Source organism: Amphiura filiformis, chromosome 17, assembly GCF_039555335.1.
Source record: "Amphiura filiformis chromosome 17, Afil_fr2py, whole genome shotgun sequence".
Lineage (NCBI taxonomy): Eukaryota > Metazoa > Echinodermata > Ophiuroidea > Amphilepidida > Amphiuridae > Amphiura > Amphiura filiformis.
Window position 1 is genome coordinate 36,160,880 of NC_092644.1, and position 27,204 is coordinate 36,188,083.

Here is a 27,204-nt window from a genome sequence, read left to right on the forward strand (position 1 = left end):
AGATTTCGGCGTAGTTGGAGACCATGTACAATTTGTTTTACCTATGGTCTAGCCACTTCTTCTGCTGATTCGGGCTAGTGTGGCTCTGAGAAGACTCCGTTTAGTTTTGAAATAAACGCAAGGAAATGACAGGAAAATCATCCGAGAGGAATTAACGTAAAAGCAACGATTTGGAAACATAATTATACAGCATAGCATATCAAGGTGCAGTGAGAGGCATACAAAGTATTCATGGTATTGTATATACATGTATGGAAACAAAGGTATTGTTCACGAGAGAATTGTACAGATGGTGGTGCACATAGCCGTAGCAGCTGAAAGCACCAACCCTCTTCAAAAGCTTTCAAATAAACGCAAAAAAAAACAACGGGTAGTCCCTCTAAAGCATTTCATCGTCTCGTCTGACGATTGCGTTTTAGGGATGAAACTCAGAGTAACGACTACCTATTCTGGAACGTCTGTCCTTTGGATCTTTACACTCTAAGTACATATCATTAGATTGTTTACGTCGATGACTGGTATATATATATGTATATAAAAATATATCAATTTTTAATAATTTACCATAAAATTTGTATTATATCGCGAATTGCACAAAATCAAAATTATTTGATATCAGAAGGACATTTCTGACATTCAAAATGCAATTTGATGTGTTCTCTTGTCCCACAAAAATACTGTGCAAATGTTGTTATCTGATCCATTAATGTGAATTTACGTATTTCCTACATATAGGCCTACATAAAAATGCATCAAAAAATAACAACACTTTCTTTCCAACAATTCTCCATGTAAGGTTCCTTTATTTCTCACTTATGCCTACTTGTATAATAGTGAGTCTAGTTCAACAAGTCATAAGAAGTTGTAAGAATAACACCAGGGTATTGGAGATATTAGTTTCAATATAATATTTTGCATTATTGTGTGCTGTGGATGTATGGTCTTCTATATTGTATTTATAGAACTACACTTTCGCCTATCTGAGACAATAACTGCCTATCTGTGACACTTAACTGCATACTTTGACTAATCAGCATATAGCTATGTACTTTTTATATGAAGAAAACTGAACTGCACATAAATTATGACTATGAGACTAACCCATTTGTGACTTTATACACACTTTAGATACTTGACATCCTGAAATTCTCGGTATTCGCAATAAGGGCGCCGCCAGCGGTTTGCGATGTAATCGTCATAAATCGTGATGTATCATGGGAAAAGGTCGACATCAAGTCCGCACAATACAATATTACCATGCTATTACATAGGAACACGTGACAATATTTTTTAGTTTGTCAATATAACGGTATTACACGCAAATCGATAGAGAAAAAATTAATTGTGCACATTTCAAATCACATTATTAAGTATTATTGAGTATCGATTCGCGTGCAACACCTTTATTTTGACAAACTAAAAAAATATTGTCACGTGTTCCTATGTAATAGCATGGTAATATTCGTATTGCGCGGACTTGGATGTCGACCTTTTCCCATGATACATCACGATTTATGACGATTACATCGCAAACCGCTGGCGGCGCCCTTATTGCGAATACCGAGAATTGGACGGTGCTCCTGTAGAAAGAAGGGATACATACTACATGTACTACTATCATGACTACATTTGTATAGCAATAACATTTTATACATTTGCATAGCCATTGAAATGATGCAATTTCCATCATAAGCTATCATCGGCAACAGTTTGAACTCTACTTCGTAAAAATGACGTCTTTTGATCAGTATTTAGTAAAAATGCGTAGAAAATGATAAGGTAAAAAACATTGTTGGCTTGTCTATAGATCACTCTCAGATTGGGTCGGTCGGTCGAAAAAAGTTTTTTATCTTTTTTCCCCTGTACCCTACACGTATGGTCGGGACTCGGCCGAGACAGTGGGTCGGACGAGGACAAGCAAACAACTTTTTTTGGCCTATAAGCTATATTAGCAAAATCAAAAAATGTCACAAAGGGTCAAATTTCAAAATTGCTTAATTATTCCACTGATCATAACAATTCTAAAAAAATATAATTTAACCTATCTGTGATGTATGGTTATCAAGTTTCGGCAAAATGGTCAACGGCAAAATATTTTGGGCTCAACTGGTAAAAACATAAAAATGCTACGATTTTTATAAAAGTGGTCTCAAATCGTTCATGTGGCACAAACAATTCAAATTTAGAATCGCTTGCATCATATGATGTCTCTTTATCTAGGTTACATCGCACAATAGCTCGCGATCAATACGGTACTCCAATGAACGTTTACCCCTCTCATCCTGTTACAAAGGGAACCAACCAGGCATCGTAGATGGTGTAAACTGTTCTTTATTTAAATTGTTTTTGCAAGACGAACAATTTGAGAGTATTTTTATGAAAATCGGGGCAATTCATATAAATTTGACAAAATAGGCGAAATCACCCAGCAAACACATAACGTTTTCGACATCATTCGCAAAAGGTTATAAAAGGTTGTCTGAAAACGTTAAAATGTCGGGTTATATAAAGGGTATATTAAGAGTATAAAACGTTTGCATAACCTAATCGTTCATGTGGCACAAACAATTCAAATTTAGAATCGCTTGCATCATATGATGTCTCTTTATCTAGGTTACATCGCACAATAGCTCGCGATCAATACGGTACTCCAATGAACGTTTACCCCTCTCATCCTGTTACAAAGGGAACCAACCAGGCATCGTAGATGGTGTAAACTGTTCTTTATTTAAATCGTTTTTGCAAGACGAACAATTTGAGAGTATTTTTATGAAAATCGGGGCAATTCATATAAATTTGACAAAATAGGCGAAATCACCCAGCAAACACATAACGTTTTCGACATCATTCGCAAAAGGTTATAAAAGGTTGTCTGAAAACGTTAAAATGTCGGGTTATATAAAGGGTATATTAAGAGTATAAAACGTTTGCATAACCTTAAAAAACATTTTTGATAATCTACTGCTCAACAAACAAAAATGTTTTACAGAAAACGTTTAAATGTCGGGTTATATAAAGGGTATAAAAACGTTTTAATAACATTCCAAAAACATTCTTGAAAACTTCATACAAAACATTCTAAACAGAATGTTATTTTGGGGTTGAAAAAATATTTTGCGAAAAATGTTTGCCCAAAATATTTTCAATAACGTTTTAAAAACGTTTTCATGACCTTATATAACCCGACATTTAAATGTTAAAATTTTAAGAACATTTCTGTGTTTGCTGTTTTCAAATATTTTAACATAATGTTATTTAAGTATTGATACAATATTTGGCAAAAATGTTTGCACAAATAGTTTACAATAACATTTTTTGAAAACATTTAAAAATATTGCTGTGGTGTGTTTTCATACAAAACGTTTTAAAACGTTATCATGACCTTTATATAACCCGACATTTTAATGTTATTAAAACGTTTTACCTAAACCAAAAGCCAAAATATAACTTATTTAAAACGTTTTTAACACGTTTTTGTGTTTGCTGGGCAGTAACTTTTTGCACAAGATTTGCAATTTAAAGAGAATTGTCATTGCTCATTCTAATGACGCTAGTATATGGCCAATATATATGTAAATGTGCTCTTTCATTTAATGACATATGCTATAACATTGAATTGCGTTATCTGTTGACCTAATGTAAAAAAGGCGTTTTTAGGTAGAAGTGTTAGCTTTTGTTCGATATCAAAAATATCTTCTGACTGGATGGAGGGAACACTTGAGATTTTGACAAAAACCAATCACAGACGTCTATTTTCCACTAGATCTCATACAGCTCTTATGATGCCATGTATACTCAACCGTATATAACACAGACTGCGTGGAGACTAGACGCGCTGTGCTGGAATATTATGTACTCGGGTGTATCGAGGTGGAAACTGTGCGTAGATAAGAGAATCGTTTTTGTAGTCAAACCTTTTCATATGTTAGGCTTTTACCGACAAGGAGACCCAAATTTAACAACATTTGTGAAAACATCAATCTAACATAATGTTATTTAAGTGTTGACAAAATAGTTTGCAAAAAAAACAGTAACCATGGTGTTGCTGTAGTGTCTGTTTTCCTATATTAAACGCTTTAAAACAATTTCATGACCTTTATATCCCAATTTTCTTCAATATGCTCCGTACTCATTTGGCCTTGCATCCCGGCCGGATGCATGGCTGTAACCAGGGATGTTGGCTTCACCTCTGCGGATTTACTGCATATAGCCCATCGGCGCAAAACGTATACCGTACCACCAGACCTGTCAATGATGTGATAAATCCTCGCTCAAAGTGCTTGATGACGTCACCAATCTAATGTCTCTTTGCGAGTAGAATAACGAGGACTATTTTCCGAGTAGAATTGTGAGTACCACCTCCTGTGTTTCACAAGTGTACTTTCCTCTTTCACGATCATTGGTTTGGATTGGTACATTTTATGATTCCAAATCATCAAATCTCTTTCAACCTGTATGTACAAGACAGGAAATTCAAATCAATCAATCAATCAATCAATCAATCCAACCGACTTATCAATCAATTCGACCACCCAATCAATCAATCAATCAATCAATCAAGCGATCGAGCAAGCAAGCAAATAATTTGAATCACTTAATCAGGTTAAGTATATTAGTCGATCAATGACCATAACACACAAGTATGATTCCACTTTCTACGTGTATTTTTCCCTCCCTCTCTATGTCGCTGCAGCCGTTCTCCCCTCTTTTTCCCTCCCCTCGAACCCCTTCTCGCTCCCTCACATAATACCCTCTTGTCCATGATATTGATGTTTACCCTATCAATGGCGCAGGAAAGTGCCAATTACAAGGATGGTCTATTATAGGCATAGTTGCATGTTCAAAAATAAAAAGATATACAAAGAAGTATAGGCCCAAAATACAGACAAACTAAAATTACCTGAAGAGCCTCTAACCACATAATGATCTTAGCAATAGGCCTGGGTATCCTCCATGTTGTATACATAACGTGCACCAATTTCTGGTTTAGTGGTCCCATTGGCAACACCGTTTGCACCATGATTGAGTCTCCCAGAATAGGATGGCGCAGACGTAGATGAACTATACCAGGTCCAATCTGAAAGATGGAATTATAGAACATGTTATAGATGTAGACTGAAATACTGACGTTTCAATCAAAGGAATTTGCCAAATTCTTGCTCAGGTGGAGGACGTTCTGGTTTCATTACATGATATTTCCACATTATTAGTTGAATGATTTTGACTCGCTTTGAAGTTTCATGGCGTTTAACAGTTTGCTTCGACTATATTCAGAAATACGTATTTATAAATAACCACGTGACCCATGGGCACGACATGCCAAGACCAGCAAGCGTGACCAAATCCTCATGACATTGAAAAGAATATGAACTTTATTTTTAGATAAATATCATCAAATTTAGGTATTAATTGAATAGCAAAATTATTACACATGGGGGCATTCCGAATTCGTAATATGTTATCAAAAACAACATTTTGAAAGTATATTTGCCGACGTAAAAAAATATTTATCGACGGAAAAGTTTCATAATTACAATGTTGAACAAAATAGACAATTTTTCATGCTGCACATTAGTCTCGCGGTTGTTTACCGCCTTTGCATGTATTTAAATATGTATTTATAAATATAGTCGAAGCAAACTGTTTAATATATTTCAAACTCCAAAGCCAAAAAGATGTATATTTGATATACATAGAATACGTGAGATTGTTATGGTTTAACACATACGTTATTTCAAAAGCTTTACAGTAAACGATGGGTATAATACTATTAGGTAGTACTATTTATATAAAAATATAGGTCTAGTCTATTTTATCTAACTTCCTGAAAATATACGCATATCAACATCACATCGATAGAAAACGTAATTTCAGGTTTACCAGCAACGTAGCCAGCCTTTTATAATATGAGGGCCAAAGTCTAAGTTTCCGTCCCCATTTGTCATTTTTTTTTCGTCCCATTTTTAGTCATTTAATGACACTACCCTCCGTCGTTCCCATTTTATCCCTGAACATTTCTGTGGTGGCAACCCCCCCCGCCCCCCGATCCACCACTGAGGTTTACTCTTACTTGGCATGCTTCTACTGCGAGAGTTGTGAGTACGGGAAATTTCTTGCCGAATATGGTAAGCGAATGATCCAAAGTCATCACTCCGATGTGCTTATCGCTTGGACTTACGCTCCATTCTCCATGCCAGTCGTGTTGAACCCACTTCCACAACCTGATTACACCAAAAGCACAGTATCAGTCTTAATTACTTAATGCTTCCAAGCGTTCAGAAAGTCAGACAGAAAGAAAGAAAGAAAGAAAGAAAGAAAGAAAGAAAGAAAGAAAGAAAGAAAGAAAGAAAGAAAGAAAGAAAGAAAGAAAGAAAGAAAGAAAGAAAGAAAGAAAGAAAGAAAGAAAGAAAGAAAGAAAGAAAGAAAGAAAGAAAGAAAGAAAGAAAGAAAGAAAGAAAGAAAGAAAGAAAGAAAGAAAGAAAGAAAGAAAGAAAGAAAGAAAGAAAGAAAGAAAGAAAGAAAGAAAGAAAGAAAGAAAGAAAGAAAGAAAGAAAGAAAGAAAGAAAGAAAGAAGAAAGAAAGAAAGAAAGAAAGAAACATCACATGTACTTTTTCATTCAAATTGGACAAACTTTGAAATTTTACCCCTTTTGACCTTTGGTTGACCTCTGGTGACCTTAAAATAACCTCCATCATATTTTGAATTATATCAGGATCACATACTAACTTTCATTCAAATGGACACATTTTGGAATTTTAACCCTTTTGACCTTTGGTTGACCTTGAAATGACTTTCAGGATCACATAATTTTATACTAATTTTCATTCAAATTGGTCAAACTTAAATTTTTTACCCATTTTGACGTGACCCCAAAGCAGACCCCTCCCCATCTTTAAGCCAAATCGGATTATAACCCAATAATGCACCTTTGGCATTGTTTTGATGATCACAGCATTTAATATGCAGTAAATAGTGAATCTTAAGGTGATTTTCAGTCATCAATCCTATTTGAACCTTGCATTTATACGTTGAACTCAAAATCTGTATTTACCCCATAGGCAACATAATGTCAATGCATTTGTGTCAGTCACATCTCTGTGTACCATAAACATAAGCATTTTGTAGGTATTTAGTTATATACCGGAAATACTCCTCTAAGAACCTTTGACCCCAAATCTGTGTTTACCCCATTGGTAAAAACCACATTTTACGGCTACTTGGAACATATGATTCAAAAACGTTTTTTCTTGCCCGTCATTTTTAATATCGTTTCAAATCCAGTCAAGTGCAATTCTTACTGTGTTCATATTGATTTTCATATTTTTGATATTTGAGTATTTTAAATAATGTATTTTTCTCTCATAATACTATTTTTTAATATACAAGGAATATAACATGGACTTGCCCCTAGCTCCCCCCCACCTCACCTGACAAAAATCCCTGCCAGCTCATGCCATTCATTGGAGATGATATGGTGGTGCAAAAATAAAGAACGCCTTATTGTTTAAACGTACCATGAAAATGTAAACCTGAGGTCCCTGCCAGCTGCCACGAAAGGACTGTGTAGATGGTGGAGATGTGCGAGGTCTGCCCCATTTTCTGGAATCTCCTGACAATAGAACATGTATCGGAAACGATCAATTGGTAAGATTCATGAAATCATTGCGTAAATCAACTACTGAGTACCAATTTTCCTTACTATACATATCAATTTGTATTCATTGTTCGTTGAATTTACAACCGTATGACAGGCGAAAATACCGGTAGTAAGCTTTTGCACAAGATTTGCAATTTAAAAAGAATATGCCATTGCTCATTGAAATTAATTTAGTATATGGACAATAATGTAAGTGTGCTCTTTCGTTTAATGACATAAAATTTGAAAAATATTGTGATATCAATCGGGGTTTTGACGTTTAAAACCTACATCTTGGTCAAAAACTGTAAGTGAATAGGCCGTTTTCAACAGATTTACCACATTCGCCTTTCGTTCGATATAAAAACTTTTCTGTTTGGATGAAGGAAACTATCGCGCATTTGACAAAAACCAATCACAGATACCATATTTTCCACCAGTCACCAGCTAGAAGTTCACACAGCTCTTATGAATATGATGCAATGCACTCAACCGTGCAGTGTAAACACAGACTGCGTAGAGACAATGCATTGCTAGATTCTCTGTGCTTGGACAAATTCATTTGTGAATTCAGGTGTATCGAGGTGGAAACTGCATAGTGCATTGATAATGATAAGAGTGTCGTTTTGTAGCCAAACCTTTCGATTTTGGGATAATTTCGGTCAGCACTATCCCTTATTCATGCTCACTCATTCACTTATGTTCATTCGTTCGTTCGTTCATCCGTCGTTCGGTCGCTCGTTCGTTCGTTCGATCGATCGATCGATCGTTCGTTCATTCGTTCATTTATTAATTCATTCAATCATTCAATCAATCAATCAATCAATCAATAAATCGTTAATTTATTCATCCATTCATTCGATCGATTCGGGTTAATTGTTTTTCATTTACCTCAATGTGTGCATTAACATGATGTTCCGTGTATCCGTGGTAGATCATCGTTCCATTTTTTATTCCTTCAATTTCTGGCGGAAACCAATCTGGTTCTTCTTCCTCAGCGTGAAACCACATCATAATTTCACCGTTAACTTCTAAACACCTCCACGTTCTAATTCTGGCAAATTCGGGTACTAGAATAGTATAATATAAATGCACACACATAAATAGAGACAAAACTGCTTAGAAATTGAACAAAACAAAAACAATTAAAACAATTTCTTAATTTTACAGGGCTTATGCCATGTGTACGATAAAATGGAGGAGGGGTCATTCGTTGCGAAGGGATATAAAATGGGGATCATTCGGGTAAAAAAAATGCCCTGTTCGAAAATTAATTCACATTCTCAAATAAAATAAAATTGATTTTTTGTTGGAGCAACTTCTTATCGAATTCGTTGATTTCGGATCCGTTTTGTATTTACCTTTGCTTGAATACGGGATATCAATACACTTTCCATCGCTACCATTAAATGTCCATCCATGGAACGGGCACTGGATACAGTCACCTTTGACCTGACCTCCGACCCCGATATTGGCCCCTAGGTGGGGACAATATGCATCTACTATGAACGGCTTGTTGTCAATGGTGCCTCTGAAAATGGCTAATTCCTGACCTGGTCCAAAGATGAAAAGGAAACAAACTGTGGTTAAAATAATGTTGAAAACATCAATGATTTATTTTCACAAAATACTCGTTTTATCATCTTAGGATTCAGTGGCGTAGCCAGTGGGGGGGGGGGGGCAGGGGGGCAGACTGCCCACCCCCCGGACGACTAAAATGGGGACAGAGAAGTGGGAAAATGGGGACGGAAAAAGAAGAGAAAAGAGAAAAGAAGGGAAGGAGAGGAGAAAGAGAAGGAAGGGAGAAGGAGAGGAAGAAAAGGGAAGGAAAAAGGAAATGAGAGGAAGAGGAGGAAAGGGAAAGAAAGAAAGAGGGAGGGAGAAGAAAAAGGGGGAGAAGGGAGATTTAATCCAAAAAATTCTTAATAAAGTTTTTACTCTCACAACTGAAAACTTTATTTTGAAAAGTTTATTTATATCAAAGTGTGTGGGAGAATCAATCTAAATGTTAAAGCCCACCACATCATAAAATATTAGAACATGATATATAAGGGCCTATTTATTTTAAGGGAAAAAGAAAACAAGAACAAGGTGCAATAAATAATTAAACCGTTTTTGGGGCCGTTAACCTTATTCAACTTGATCGATATCGTACAACTTCAGTTGTAATATGAGAATGTTGTTCTTCTAAACCATTTAATTTTACCATGAGATCGCTTTCCAGCTTTTTACGTTATAACTTGTCAATACGGGTATAAAATATTGAATTGAATTATGTCTGGTCAGATATGATATTTTAAAAGATACTCCCATGAGTCCTAGTTCATAAAACTTTAAGCTTCTTAAATCAGACTTGAGAATAATCGATTCTTCCATGAGTCTTGAACTCTTAACTTTAAGAAGAGTCCCTATCCCTTAAGTTTCTTCCTAAAGACGAGGTCGAAGGGTGTAGGCTATAACTTAAAGTTTTTGTTTTCCAGTAGCAGTTTATCCTAACCGGGTATTTCTCTGAAAAGGTGTACTATTTGAAGATAGGCAAATATGAATTTGAAAATGATTATAAAAATGTTTCCTTTACATATCTGTAAGGATGTAAGTCTCTAGTGCATGAAAACAATATTTGGCGCAATCTTTAGGGCGCCCTCTATATTATAGAGGGCGTAATCTGCAGGTTGTGCCAGGTGAGCATCATCTCCGTCACATTTAGGCCAAAAAGGAAATAAGGACAAAAAATTGTTAAAACTCTTAATTATGAGTTTTATGGATAACTTGTAAGTTGCTTGATTCATGTTTGCTTTTTCATTAAAAAAAATATGATTTTGTACTTTCGTCATTTAGTTGGGACAATGAGAGGCAGGCTGTACGGAAAATGTCATGTCTGTTAGTATTTTTTTATACAAACTTAATTATATTCATAATTTTGCTTGAAATAACTAAATAAATTTCTATTGACATAGTAAACACATACAATATCAATTACATTTCCAAATAGTAAATTCCATGTTGTCTGGGTCAAAGGTCAAATAAAGGTCAACAACAATTGTGATGGAGATGACAATGCTGTGATGGAGATGATAGTGATGTGACGGAGATGATATTTCTACACAAATTCCTATAGAGAATCATCTCCGTCACAGACATTTGATTTCAGTAATGTTTTCACACTACTTGAAAATTAAATTCATACAGATGAGAAGGTCTAGAATTGGTAAGCATTTTCTGATAAACTAAACTGGACTTCGCTGTATCTCAAGATCCGGTGATGTGATGGAGATGATGGTGATGTGACGGAGATGATATTTCTACACGAATTCCTATAGAGAATCATCTCCGCCACGGCAAATTGTGACGCCAACTGATGTAGCGGAGATGATGGTTCAGACATTGCTTACGATTAATAGCAGGGTTAATCTTACCCACGTGTTACATATCACCACAACAGCTTGTGGGACATATTCAACCATCATTATTTTCCGGAAAATTTCAACAATAAGACTTATATCAAATTGATCAGAAACATTTGGAGATGATGTTGAATAAAGGTACGCACGTGTATACTTGAAGATACCCTCAAAATTGGCAGGAAAAGAGTGCCAATGTGCACCTATTCCGGGTTGATGTTTTTCGTCGTCTGTAAAAGGCAGCGTACAGGGTCAAATTATTGACCTCTGATATTTGGTCTTCACCTCCAGTCGTTTTGATGCCAATGTGACGGCAATGATGCAAAACCAAGGGACAGCAATTTTTGACACAAATTTTTGAATTATTCCATAATATTGACTTTAGAAGTGGTTTTAAGCATTTAAACCTTCTTAGACATGATATTTACCCCAGTCAGTGGTAATTTTCACTTCCCACACTTGCTCACAAAAATACTACAAAATCACTAAAATTCGGTGCGTGACATCGGGACATGGGGTTTTCAGGGGGGGTCGTCAGATATTGAAGAATTTTTTGACACCAAGAAATTAATTTTTCCCTACTTGGATGTTCTTAACTATTTTTATACATACAAAAGTCCATGACTAAGCCAAAAAAAAAAAAAAATCCGCTTTTAAAACTTTTATGAGCGCCGAAAGTCGCGGGACTTAAAAGTTACTCTTTTCAGAGAATCACCCAACCATGAAGGCTTCTCTTTCATGTGAACGGTCCCCAACTCCGGAATAATGGGTAATGAGACACCAAAATTGCACAGAAAATATCCCCCAGTCAGAACTCTTGCCCCCCCCCCAGTAAAAACCAAAAATTACGAAAATTTCACCTTTTTTTGCCCCCCCCCCCTCCCTGAATTTCACTTAGCCCCCTCAACGCCCCCTCCCCGGAAAAAAATCATGGCGCCGCCACTGGTAGGGTAGATATGATTAAAACTGTCAAAATGAAAACTTAGGCCTCTTATGTGAAACGGCAAACAGCACTTATTTATATTCAGGGTGTCCGCGAGTCCAGAAAAAACTAAAGCAGTGTACAGATCATTTTGAACCACCAGGTATTTTGAACACCATTACTGGGTACTGTCTGAAAGCAAACGCACACTGTCATACACTTTTATAATCATGCATGACGTTCACATATCTCGTGACGTCTTGTGTGCATATTATAGTCTTGCCTTATATGTCTGTCCTTGTCTTGCACTGTCTTTTTCTTGTAAATTTACTATTTAGGTTAATAAATTTATATATTATTAATAAAAACATTTAATACTTTTGGGTGACCATTTATGTCGCCGAACATTGCTCTGTATGTTTAACCCACTTTCAGATCAAATAATTCTTTTCATTTCTAAATTGATGAAACTGACAAATATAGGCCTACTTACCAAGAGCGCTGACGTATTTGACTTCTCCCTGTTTTAGTTCCCATGAACGTAACACTGAAAACCATCCATTAGGATAAACAGGTGGTACATCTCCTGCCCGACGACGTTTACGAATCTCGTTTGCCACCTCTTTCTTATTCCTCCCATCTGTAATGTATCCTACATCACCAACCTTTCTGACTAATTGATACGGTCGAAAAAGGATGCGATGAATGGAAATTGCGATGGCGATTACAAGTATGCAGAGTAGAATGTCATATATTGGTAAAGTATCAAGAAAAGATGACATTATAATTTTATCGTTAATTGGATCCATCGTGCTGGCAAATTTTAGTCGTCGGAAAATCAGCTTCAAATGGCTAGATGACTTGGTGAATATTTTGAATGTTTTATAATGATAAGCCTCTCAATAAAGACCTATCAGAGTCAATACTGTGTTGCACATCTCAGAAGTAATTTGACCGCGAATATCTTGAATATGAAGCTTGAACCCCTAACTTTTTTAGACCTGTGCATCCAGAGAGCTTGCGAAAAAAGTATGTATAGCATTCTCTACGCTCAGAATACAAATAATAGTGAAAGTTAATAATTTAACATTTCACAGTTATTTCCCGGTACCAAGTTCGTCAACCGATGGCGGACAGATCACCTATTAAGGTCATATTCAGTCATGCCTACATTATATAACAGAAGGATTTAGTGATGTTGTGATTTTAATATAAACACCACAGCCTGTTATGACAACCAATCATAAACCTATATCATGCCTACATTTTGTTGGTTTATATTGAAAATCGAAAAGGCATCACGTGAGTGGCACACTATACACACACATGCACAGAGACGTTTTTATTCACGTTATGCTGCTAGTAGTGGTATAGAGTCTCATAATAATTAACTTAAATATACTTCAAACTACGGTAATATTTACCAAATTATGTAAAATGTTTAGATCATCAAATTTTATATAATCAAAATATTAGGGGTATTACATAGAGGTAAATTTCATATAATTTTTTTAAGGTTCAATACATATAACGTTATTTCTGTGTGTAGTATCCGCATTTATTGAAAGGTTTTATAGATTACAAGTCATTAAAGGTGGGTGACCCGATTGCAGGGCCCGATTGACAACTTTCTCCAATTTTAAATCTCTTGCCCGACGACGTTTACGAATCTCGTTTGCCACCTCTTTCTTATTCCTCCCATCTGTAATGTATCCTACATCACCACAGTTGCTGACTAACTCATAAAGCAATGAAATGTTGACGTTGGATATAGATATGATAAATTATTTCTTACCAAGAGCGCTGACATAGTTAACTTCTCCTTATTTTAATTCCCATGAACGTAACACTGAAAACCATCCATTAGGATAAACGGATGGTACATCTCCTGCCTGGCGACGTTTACGAATCTCGTTTGCCACCTCTTTCTTATTCCTCCCATCTGTAATGTATCCTACATCACCAAAGTTTCTGACTAATTGTCATTGATGCGGTCGGAAGAAAAGATGGTGTAAACGACGAAAACCGTGATGGTGATTAAAAGCATGTAGGATAGGAAGTCAATTATTGTCAACTTCTCTAAAACAGTATTTTATTGTTGATTGGATAGGCCTACGTCCCCGGGGGGGGGGGGCGCTCCAACTTTGGAGGTGACGTGTATGGTAGGCTGTTAAGACCCCCTTTTTCAGCATCGCTGTCACCCAAAGACCCCATATTCTTTTACGAACACATCCTCTGTCACCCGAAGACCCCCTACTTTTCCATTTGATCTGTCACCCAAAGACCCTTACAAGTTCAATTTGAACAGCATCTTTCATTTATCACTGATTTTGTTACTTATTTTGGAAACAAAAACCAAAGAAATTTGAAGCCATTTAGAACTAGAAATTTTCGAGGTTTCTGTGGCGCTTTTTCGGCTCTCACCCAAAGATTCCTTTTTAAAAAAAAGGTCATGTTCTCACCCAATGACCCCATATTTTTTACATTGCTCTCACCGAATGCCAAAAATCATGCTCTCACCCAATGACCCCATATTTTTCACATTTTGCTCTCACCGAATGCCCCGTAGTGCGAAAGTGTCAGCCCTACACATAATATCCATTTCATATTGAAGTGCCCTCCCCCCCGGATCCGTCGTGCTGGTGTTGAGAAAATAGCAAATAATGAAAAGTCGCGATGGTGATTACAAGTATGTAGAATAGAATGTCTAATATTATCAACTTGTCTAAAAAATCCATCTCGGTGACAAAATATCAAATAATGTCAAAATTCAGCTTCAAAATGACACGATCACATGGCGAATATTGGGAATGTTCTGTTAAATGAGTAGGCTCTCAAAATATTATAGAGACAGTATAAGACTTTGTTGCAATCTTAGAAATAGTTTGACAACGAAGATGAAGTTTGTAATTTAACTTGAGCTCGTTGTTTGAACTTTTCTGAGAGCTGTACATGCAGAGGGCTTGCAAAAAAGAATGTAGCATATTTTTATATTTTTCTCAAAAATTATAGCGCATTGGTGACAGGTAAGATATGTATATTATAGGGGCAAGGACTACAAATACTGCACTGGAAATTTTTATTTCAGCACAAAATGCAGTTGCGGAGAAAACAATCTTTTGTAGCAATAGGGGCAACATGAAATTTTGATGTTCATCCCTAATTATAGGGGCAGGGACTACAACTACTGCATGGGATATTTTATTTCAGCACTGACAACAGTTGGTGGAGTTACAGTCAAAAATGAGGGAAAACCAATATTTGATCCATAAATCAATAACTACTTGCCTTGAGTTGCTGAATTTTCAGTGCAGTAGTTGTAGTCCTTGCCCCTATAATATACATGTACATATCTTACTTTTCACCAATGCGCTATAATTTTTGAGAAAAATGCAAAATAGGCACAAAATTGTCCAGGGTGTAGCCGGGGGGGGGCACTCAACACAAATGACCATACGGGTATGCTCCCCGAAATACCCCCCTTTTGGATTTCGCAGCTCAAAAGACCCCTATATTTGACCAAAATAGAGCTCCAAAAGACCTTTCATTTTGATAATTTCAGCTCTGAAAGATTTTTCCGGCGATTTTCAACCACAAAGCCAAGAAAGACCCTTGATTTGGACTGTTCGCAGAGCTCCAAAAGCCCCCATTTTACTTATTCACAGCTCCAAAAGACCCCCTTTTATCAGTACGCCGTCAGCTCCCAAAGACCCACCACGTCAAAATTCCGGGGGGAGCATACCCACCAAAATGTTTGAAGTGCCCCGGGTGTAGTACCACCTTAAGACAAAAGCTGTGTATTAAAGACAAAATAAGATATTTTTCATTAATCCAGTTAAGGGGTTGGTCAAGAAAATATCACCATCTTCTTAAGACCCACTTCTTTCCCACTGTGTAGCCCTTTTCCTTTTGTCTTTTAAGCGCTTTGCCTACTCTGTCAAGGACGCTTTCTAAATCTCATTGTTTATGTTTATAATTATTTTATATCTTGCTGGATGGGATTGGCATTGCACTTGCCATGATCTTCAGTAGATAGCAAATTATGCCAGAAGTTGGAATTAACTTGGCAATTCCAAATCGTGTAGAAATTAGAAGACGTTTTGTGACTGGGGCATTATGTCCTGGGTTCATTGCCTATGTGCAATCAATTAACATTTGCAAATGTGTCAGGCAATTTACTACATGGCTAATGCATAACTTGCCAGGGTGTCCCAATCTTACGGACAAGTTGAAATACCATAGGCGTAGATCCTGGGGGGAATGGGGGGATAAATCCCCCAATATTTTGCCAGGGGGGATGGTCCATACAATCATCCCCCCAATGTTGACGGCTGTATGTGGGTTTCTGACCTAATTAACCTCATATTTGGCCATTTTAGCCCCAAAGGTGCAAATTTTTGCGCGCATTTGTTCCATAAACTTATTCTGCGGCAAAAAGGGGCTGGATTCACTATACTTCAACAATTGGCGAGTGACCAACACTCCTTAACAGCAAGTACCTCACCAGGCAAGATTGGCATATGCCATCTTATTGGGCTCATGCAACTTGGCATTACTTTTGACAACAAAGTTTTTATTAAGAATGCATAATATTAAGAATGTATAAAAAATGGCAATCATTGAAATGACAATGGCACAATATAATATTTTTCACATGCGCATATTTTTTGGGGGGAAGGGGGCTAGGGGGACGCGAGCCACCCAGGGTAAGCAAGGAGCAGCAAAAAAGAAGGGGCAGCAAAGAGAATTGAAGAAGGGGTGGCAGACAATTATGAAATAGGTTTAAAAATTGTGAAACAAATGGAACTACTATACATCATAATTTTTTTGCTTTTAGGTCGCAAGCGGCTATAATCCTTTTTTTCTCTTCACTTTTTCAAATATTGGGTCAACCTTTTTGGGATGTTAATGAAGGGGGCTGACAAATTCACCTTTTCTGCTGCCCCAGGGTAGGAGCGGCCACGGTTACACCACTGATTCAAAATTAATAATACACTGAACAAAATTTTTTACTGTTTATAGAGCAATAATGCCAATTTAATGTGAATTCAGTTTCCACATATATAGGCATATATATATAATATGCTGTTTTCAAGAAACAGTCACCCACCACATAACCCTCCCTATTATTCTCCATGCAGCACACAAGAAAACACCCTTGATTTCTCACATAACCAATACATTCAGTTTACATTCACAAAAGATATTTTACCATTTGTTAACATTAAAACTTACAGAGACATACCAGATAGATTGATACTATAATTTACTTTTTGCCTAGGACATCTAGTAGTGTCATATCAATTACTTCACTTTTTTTTTAAATTTGTGCCTAAAGCCTACGACAAATGAAGCCAATGTGCTGACGGCATCAATTTCTATAATTCAAAAGTGAAACTCAGAAATAAATGAAAATAGATTTCTTTCAAGATCAGGTACACAGCTACACCTAAATAGTCTTAATAATTCTACATTCAAAAGGGGTTTATCAAATAAATAATTCATACTTCAATTGAATACCGAACTGGAATAAGGACCAAACTCCACCATGCTACAAAAATGAGTTTTATCGTATCAATACCTGTACCATTGCCATTGAAACATATTTCATTTCACATGTATGTATGTTATAATGATGTTCATGTACCAGTACTAAAGATCCCCTGAAAATGAAAATACCTCAAAAAAAGTGTTGGAGTTGGGCCAATCTTCCAATTAGGTATTCAATTATTATACACGATATATCTGTTTTGGCATTATACACTTTGAAAATGTTTAGGTAATTTATGACATAGATCCTGATTTTTCAGTTTTAAAAGAAAAATTTAACTAAAACATAAGTATGTCAACTACATTATGCCATTTTACCCTGACATCAACATTTGTGAGATACCTTATTTTATTATTGTTCGTATGAACAATCACATTAATTTTTCTTCTTTCATTTCATGGTGATAATGTCAAGGCCAATGTCATAAAAACAACACTGGCTGTCTTCTAGGAAATATTGCTATTGCATGCCCAATGTAATAACAATCAAATAAAATGCAGGCATTTTGTTATTGTTAGAGCAATGAGAACTATAGAATAGTTTGCTAAACTTTATTTTCCTTTGTCTGACACCCTGATGTATAAATAGGCCAATCAGTGATTTCTCAATCAGAAATTCCTTAAATTCATTCATATTCAAATTTATTCATACATCGAGGCCTACCATTACGTTTCCAAAATTTTGAGTTGTATTGTTCCAGTGGTTTTATAGAAGCAATAACAATGCTCCATAGGGTAGTACACACACTCCCGGTGTAGTTACCACATGATTCACCACATTTTTCTACGCATCATCTAAACATATCTTGGCCTTACCTAAATAGGCGACTCCATTTGAAATCTGCACTCCCTGTGTGGGAGATTAATGTTGTGTCTTCCATAGGGGATGTAAAGATTTCAAATGAAAAAGCCCATTTGGTGGAACAGTTATACAAATATTTTATCACAGAAATCTCTGATTGCCCCTTTTAACAACTGAGGAATTTCTTGAGAAAAATCATTTTAGCACCCAAAACTGATCTGAAACCGTTTTTTAAAAGCTGTTTTAGGACATATGTTAGCATGAGGGGGCTGATAATGTAATGTAATAAGTCATTGAAAGCGCAAAATATCCATTATACTTTTGCATGAAGGATGCCTCAGTAATTGTTTATTATCTAGACCCTATACGTTGTCGTAGTGCACGTTAGAATATGACCGTTGCTAGGTCAACTGGATCATGCTTTCTTTGTTTCGAACCACTGATCGAAATGATCACAACACAAAGCCTATGGCATATCAAAATTCGGAACAGGTGTATACATGAGCCCAGGCTTGAACCAGTAACCAATGGTTACTTACGCGCGCTACGACAGCGAATACCTGCATTCACAGTGCTGTCTGAAATGAGTGCGATAGCATGATTGGAATAGGAGTCACTGTAACCTATTCTATTCTATTGACATAATCATGTGGCATTGAAATTGTGAATTTCTATAATGCTTTATGATGAAGAATGCCATCACATTCTAATTCAAGAATAGTTTCATTTATTCATAACAATTTTTACGATTTGGTCTCCGACCACAATAAGACAGAGAACAAAGTAAAACAGTCCTTTTGAAAATTAACAATACCCTTAAATAGATTGATATGATTACCTCATTCATGAAACATAATATTTACCAATCTATTTCAAGATATTGACTACATCATGTTCTCGACTAATAATTATACTCGTATAATAGAATATTTATTATGTATAGAAATTAAATATATACACACACTTTTGGACATGGTGTACAAAAACTGCACACCATAATCATAAATATCAAACCTGTGCCTAGAGAAGATTATTATTTCTCATTATTTGCAAACGGTGCATCTATCACCACTGACAAAGTGTTGTTAAGGTAGGATATAACCTAACGGTCTGAATCCAACCGAAATGTTTATCAATAGTCTCATTTTAATGGCACATTTCATTAACCTCCTTTCAACATTCATAGAACAAAGTTTGACCTCAACTTGTGGAGGATGAGTTTTAGTACCCATCACATTCAAAGGTCATTCTATGCATGTACAACATAATGGAGTTAAGGGGGTACTGCACCCCTCAATCAATTTTTGTCTATTTTTGCATTTTTCTCAAAAACTAATAAAACAGTGGTAACAAAAGTTATGTATATTATAGGGGCAGAGAATCTCATTACTACACTGTAATTTCAGTGACCCAAGACAAGTGGTTTGTTATTTATCATAAGAAAAGAGGTACCGCTAGAATGTACCTCATTTCTTATCATACATACTGAACCGCTTGTCTTGATGAGTCACTGAAATTTCAGTGTAGTAATTGGATTCCTTGCCCCAATAATATACATAAATTTTGTTACCAGTGTGTTATTATTTTTTGAGAAAAATGCAAAAATAGTCACAAATTTACCACAGGGGTGTAGTACCCCCTTAAAGAACTGTGTCTTGTCAGATGAGTATGTTTAAGATCCCAGCATACTATAAAGCATCACACATATACGCTTGCATGAAACTTGCACCAAAGTGTAGTTGATTCGCAAAAATATTTTATCTTCCAATCGGTCTTGAAGGAAATGTACAAACAGAGAAGATGTAATGAAGTCTTCTCTGGTACAAATTAGCGAAAATTTCAAGATGCAGTAACATGGGTTCTCTCCAAAATGTGAAATTTTAATACCGCAAAAGTAACAAACTTTACAGCATCTATTGTCGTTGGGCAGGAAAAACCTCCTATGTGTCATTGGCCCCTGAACATGTTTAAAGCAAAACCTCTTGTGTAACTGGTTGGCAGTTTTGTTTTAAACATGTTCAGGGGCCACAAACAGGATGTTTTTCCTGCCCAACGATGCTATCCTCCTGAGAAAATATGCAGTATTTGCAATAATTAATATAGCATATACTGCTTTTTTAATTACCGGTATTATTTGGCAGGCAGATGATTTTTGAACAGTCTGCTCTCCCAAGTAACAGTGCAGTACTATGTATCTGCAAGTAATAAAAGGTAGCAGATATTGCATTATTTTTTATTAATAGGCAAATATTTTTTTAATGTTTTTGAATGATTCTGCTCCAACTTGAAATACACTATCTGCTTGCAATTTACAATGCAGTTACTGACTTTTGCCATGGGAGGGTAGATATGAATGGGCTAGTTTTGCACCACCCACTGGAAATAATCTTTATAAAAGGCGTTCTTGGGTTAACAAATCAAATCAAAGTCCCTCTAAGGTTACGTTTAACAACAAATTATAACAATTTCCCTCCACCTAGGGGGTGGATTTATAGCAGCTACAATTGGACATTCATACAATGAACCTGCAAGTTATAATAGAATATTGTACATGATATGCATGCTGGATTACAGGTATACATGTGTGACTCATTGTCCTGAATACACACATCAATAATGTGTGTATGAAAACATACTTTATGACTTTATACTCAATTCTACATAATATCTTTGAATTCTTTGTTTAAATATCACACATTTTGTTTGCAAGAAGAGAATAGTATACACATACAGGGTTTATACACTCTTTTGGAGTCATATCTCTCTCAATTATTCACAATCTCTAAATATATACATTTGTACATTATAGAATTGGATACAATAGCATGCAGTAAGAGAAATAGGGGAAATACTGTAGATAGAGCCCTTGCAAGCATTACATGCTTAGTAAAGCTATTTTGCTGACAATCTAAAAATATATTTGACAAGATTTTTTTGCGCAACAGAAGCATTGACAACCTTCTATTTGAAGCCATTTGCAGTATTTTTACCAAAATTATATCTGCATACAAAATACTAAACACCTGTACTACTTGGCAGCTTTTTAATTACACATGAATTATCAAGTGCCAATTATGTCAAACATATCATTGTCATCTATTTTCGTTTCTGGGTTCAAAACTTTCATTTTAGTTTTTGCTTCAAAACTTTCATTTTAGTTTTTGCAACATATTTGGTAAAATTGTAAGTTTAAAATTGGCTAGACATGTGCTGTTGAAGACCTCAAAAGTGCTTTGAAAGTCCAAAATGTGAAAAAAATAATAATCTGAATAAAGTATGTCATAAAATATAACGCAACTTTTTCAATTCAAAAGTTTATTGACAAGTCACCACAGTGAACTCAATTAGCCCTGGAACATGGAATAAATTACAAAGCTATGTTATTTCATGAGCTGAGTTACTAAACATTATTTTTTAATCCAGCCATTATCCAAATTGATAATGGGTCCACCACTTTGAGATTCTCAGAAGCATGTCCCTACCAAAACCAAACTTGAGTACCCCACATGGATCATTATGAAATAGAAACAATCAAGCTAAATTAATCTAACAGAAATATAACATACAGCACAAAAGCACAAATAATACAGAAATTAGCATGGCACAGCTTTCATTTCTAAATGTCATCAAAGACTATATAATTAATAATTATAACGATTATAATTGCACTTATCTGGTGTAAATATTTACCTACATTATGTTAAATCATTCACACAAAAAATCACATATAATAATGGTTAGTTAACACAATTCCAAGTTTCTCGAACAAATTTGAATGTTTTTTACTCTAAATTTTTTTAAACACTGATTGCAGTGATTACAATTATATCATTGGTAAATGCTTAGAACACATTCAACAAATCACAGATCTACTGTCAGCTCTCCACCCAAACCCTCTATGGAGAAAATAAAAATATATTTCAATATATACATATTATATTACCACTGGGACTATTCCCTCCTTTTTTCACTATGCAACCATCACATCTGAAACAAAATTCTCAGTTCATTTCAGTCTCCTTAATCAACTAGTGTCTAATTATAAGTCTCCTTAATCAACTAGTGTCTAATTATAAGATCAGTTGTGATTTTTAAGATGATTTTCTACCAGCTCAATTATCAGCCTCCAAGAACTATTTTGATTGGTTACAAAGAGGGTTATATCATGTATTGAGCCAATCAGAGATATGGTAAGAATGGTCCATACAGTTGATAGGGATTAAGCTTAAAATTGCTCAGAGATATAAAAGCTCTAATTTGATTGGTTACTCCGATGATTATATCACACATATAACCAATCAGGGGAACTGTAAGAAAATCAGTAGTACCCACAAGGATATGTGTTCATACAGTTAAGAATCACTACCTAAACACTAATTATAATTGCAAGTTCAGCAAATTGCAGTCACATCCATTGGCTGAACATTGTCCGTCAGTTTTTGTATTGGTTTTGTCTTTGCACATTGTATTCATGAGTTTTGATTTGGAATCACTTCTCAGGTTGAGCTGACCGCCGAGACTGACCGCTGCGACAAGCTTCCCCGAAGTTTAGCTGGCTGCATATTGTCTTCAAGTTCACACCCACACTGCAGTAGTGCAGGGTTACCGTGTGCCACCTGTGACAAGGTCCCACACCCTACCTATGGTTTGTTTACGTCTAAGCACAATGAGGTGTGACACATTATGCTATAGGTGCCACAAGGCAGGTCTGAACCCTACCTCTGGGTCGGGTATTGTCTTCGTGCCCCGTATCCTCTCTTCATGGCGGGCTGTTGTGTAGGGTAACTAGGCTGTGAGAAGGCTTGTGGGTTGAACATCATTGGATTTGTTACTGGTGCTGGCCCTGGGGGAGGTGCAGCTGCCTTTTCTTCTTGTTGCCATCCGGATTGGCCATCCTGTTGCTGAAATAAAAAAGAAATAAAGTCGTTAAACAGGTGTCTACATAGCAGTGTGCTGCCAATGGAAGACAGCGAAAAATATGCCAGCAGCAAATTTATTTTTTGGTCCTCTTTTTAATGAAATGGTTTAGACAGGTGTAAATCAATATGACGAGTACAGATGCAAAATGTGACATGCCAAGTGGCTGCCTTGTGTACTTTTTTTTCTGAAACTTGTTAATTAATGCAATGACACATCACAGACCCATGATGATATAGAGGGACTATGGACACACTTTCATAATCACTAATTTGGGAGAGGCACCAATTTGTTATTGAAAGCTCATGCCTATGTATTTTAGCCAGTTATGTAAATAAATAAAAAATAAACAAAGAAAGGAACAATAAAATAGGTAAAATTACAATTTCAATAACTACAAATGTAGCATAGATAACAAAATAACAAAAGACAGTACACACGGCATGTATCATATTTTGCACATGTAATTCATTATATAATGCACAGCAGCTAAAGTTTGTTCGGTTTATATAAGGCGGACAAAATAAGACTCGAAACACCGTATGTTGATATAGAATGGCATGCTCGCAGTTGGGTGTAATGCTTACGCTAATTGTGCGTTGCGTAATGCTTGATTGGCGCACGCTTATGTGAATTTATGCGAGCGTGAGTTGGGACTTTATTGACGCGCGCAGTAACAAAAGCCCAAATAATTTCCGCATCATTAAGCCGAACAAACTTTACAGTCGGTAAACATAATATTTCAACTATGTTCTAGTGCCTGCAAACGCAAACTAGATTACAAATTGGATGTGTTGCAACTTGTAATCATTAAGGCTGTAATATCTTGGTAATTAATTAAAAACCACTAAATGTCAGAAAATTGAAATATGAAGTATAACAGTGTTCACTGCTCTGCCGTATCATGCTTTACATAAAGCAATTTCAGAATTAAACATTTTTGCTCCATTTACTTCTTAGGTTTAAAAGTTGCAACAACAATCATCAGCTGCTGAGATTTTAGCAAGAATAAATGAGAATGGCAAATTAGTACATGAATTAATACAAAACTAAACAGTACAATGTTAAATATAAGTAATGATGTTATCAGAATAGCAAATTAATGTTATCACAACAAAGTGGTAGTAAGTGCAGTGGATGCTACTTAATGGCATAACTGGAAAAATACATATGACAAATCAAATCTAAATTGTCACCTGTTTATCACATGCCAGTGGTTGATGAGATTACCATGTGACTGAGTAACATGTGACAAAGCCTCTCAAGAACACCATTTTCAAAATCAGTGACACCCATTGGAATTTACTCTTTCCCAAGATAATGGTAAAACAGTAACATGATTATGTGTAGATTCCACCCTGAGAAGAGTACACAGATATAGTCTTACAATTAGGGCATGGTTTTCCTCTAGGCCACCCTATTATGCCCTACATTAGTAGGACTACAACTGGCCAGTTAGACTCTCACTTTCATATCTATTTTTTTAAGTGATGGCTTTAAAATTATCCAAATTGTTTATTGAACCAAAAAACTTATATTTTTTCCAGTTGGGTATTTTTCTGGGGTATTTTCATCTTTCTACCATCATGGATTCCATGTATTAAATATTGATGTATTACACCCGAAACTTAAGTGTCCATTTGGGCTATTTCAGTTGAAATCCATACACCTCTACGGAAAACATGACCTTAATCTCCCACACAGGGGTAGATTTCAAATGGAGCCACCAATTCAAGTAACCCATTTGAAATTCACTCTGCCAGTGTGAAAGACTATGTCTTCATATGTCTTCCATAGGGAGTGTATGGATTTCAACTGTAATAGCCCATTAATGTAAAGCATCAATATTACCTTCTACCCTTGCATGGGCGGAATGAAAGCCTGGAATGAAAGTTTTGTAAAGGAAGGTGGTGTTTCATCCCTGGTTCATCACACAATAATTTATGCTGACATCACACACCAGTTTAGCAAGACTCAACATATTAGGTATCAAGAGAAAAACTATTTTAAAAATGCAAACAAACACAACAAGAGTAAAAAGAACAAAAGAATCTTTTATATTTTGAGTCCTCCTTTGACTTAATAAAACATATTTTTATGTCAATGTTCATATGACTAGATATTCTTGTGATTAACAAGGTCATTTCTCATTTGACTGCCATAATCACCCCATAAAGCATGTGTACTTTAACAAAACCCATTTATATCATGTGATCAAACAACTGAGTGACTATTGTTACTTTACTAACTGGTAAAATGATGGTATGGCATAAAGGTATTTTTTTTTGATAAATCTACTAAAAGATAAAAAAAAAAAAGTAGTGGTGTATCCAGAGGGAAGTTGCCCCCCCTGTGAGAAGTTTTACCATCCATGGGCAAAATACAAAAATTACTTCTGGGTCCACCATTTTTTAAATTGATCTTTAAACGTAACATTATCACTCCAAAATTGAATTTGAAGTGCATTTGAAGTGCAATTTCAAGTAAAATAAGGTTCTTTACATTTCTACTACAATTTGTCATTGAAGTGGATGGAAAAACAAAGTTGAAGTTTACTGCTCTGGCCTTATGATGCTATACCCAGGCGGGGAGGGGGTGGGCAACTTGTAAAAGTGTCCGGGTGACCAAGCACATCCCAGGGTGACCCTAATGAAACCAGAAACAGGTAAAATTTATTAGGGAGGGGATGTTTGATAGTGCAAATACAGTACTCTTTCAGTAATTTTCTTTCTGTGTTTGAAGATACAGCCAGGTGAGGGAATCGTATTTCCCTGAATGGGTGCATTAGCCAAGATTTAGGGTTGGTCAAAAATTACAACCAACATACATAATTCTAAATATTTCAAAATAAATTGAAATTCTCAGTATTTGCTACACAACTGACATATGGGTGAATAAAATTAAATAAGACAACTCCAAAACAAGCCAATCCTAAATCCTGTTTCCCTACAATGCTATCTCAATTAGTGGCAGGAAACATCAGAAGGTGATTTGGGCGATTTTCATGGAACTTACGGATATTCAACATATTGATTATATATTCAGTAATTGAAATAAAACCATCTGAAAGGTCACCATTTGTTAAAGACATACCTGTGAATGTCAAGTGTCACATAATGAATGGAATGGAATTTGATAGAAAAAACTGATAGCAGTGATTTGTGTAATTGTTAATAGGAACAAAAGCTGTGGTTTGTTCCTAGGTTCACCATTTGTTGAAGACATACCTATGATGTCAGGTGTCACAGCATGAATGGAATGGAATATAAAAGAAAAAAACTGATAGCACTGGTTTGTGTAATTGTTAATAGGAACTAAAGCTGCTTGTTCCCGAGTTCCTGTGACTCTACAAACTTTCAACAAGTTTAGCGGGAAATATTTGCAAGGTTTTCATTTTCACATTTTTTGTATTTTAGCGATTAATTTCAGATCCATGTTAGCTTGTAAAAATATGGTTAATTCATTGGGTTTAATGTGTAGCCATTGGCAGTGGTTCCCATGGAACATCTCCTGCCCCCTCTCATGTCAACCCCCTCGCCTGCACGACAGATGCTGGCCTATGTGATATTTTAGATGTTTAGGCCTTTTTGACAATTTTGCCCCTCCTAAAAGTCACCTTTCCCCCTTGCCCCTCCCCCCCCCCTTCCCCCGGTAAACATGGCTCCCCCATTGGCTATTGGAAACAGTGAATAAAACAAACTGCAAATTAAATTATACAGCTAAAAATCTGTTGCAACCCCATAAGTATTAGAAAATTGTGAGTTCTATAATATTTTGCAGTAAACCTTTGATGAGCGTGACTGCCGTGATGTTGCAAATTCTGAGCTAATAACGAGTACGGCGCACAGTTCATTCATAAATTTCCACACGGCAACAGCAGATCGCCTCAGCAGCCAATCAGAGACAAGTGCGTCCAACACAGTAAGTACACGATGTATGCTTAAAATATGCGCTCGACAAGGTTTACTGCAAATG

General features: G+C 35.9%; 2 protein-coding genes across 2 annotated transcripts in view; both read right to left on the reverse strand.

The window, feature by feature from the left end:
• Window positions 1-3,543: 3,543 nt before the first annotated feature.
• LOC140137712 (cholesterol 7-desaturase nvd-like) lies at window positions 3,544-13,063 on the reverse strand. Its single transcript, XM_072159473.1, has 7 exons — window positions 12,454-13,063; window positions 8,999-9,190; window positions 8,529-8,707; window positions 7,516-7,610; window positions 6,071-6,221; window positions 4,901-5,077; window positions 3,544-4,451 (listed from the first exon to the last, which is right to left on the reverse strand). Exons 1-7 carry the CDS (start codon window positions 12,767-12,769, stop codon window positions 4,290-4,292), a joined length of 1,272 nt encoding a protein of 423 aa, XP_072015574.1. The 5' UTR covers window positions 12,770-13,063; the 3' UTR covers window positions 3,544-4,289.
• Window positions 13,064-19,827: 6,764 nt separating this feature from the next.
• Window positions 19,828-27,204, reverse strand: part of LOC140138247 (protein transport protein Sec16A-like) — a gene marked incomplete at its 5' end in the record, with an annotated part of 58,949 nt that continues 51,572 nt past the window's right edge. The window contains one exon of the mRNA XM_072160161.1: window positions 19,828-23,213. Coding sequence (XP_072016262.1) covers window positions 23,028-23,213 — 186 coding nt within the window. The remainder of the gene's footprint in view (window positions 23,214-27,204) is intronic.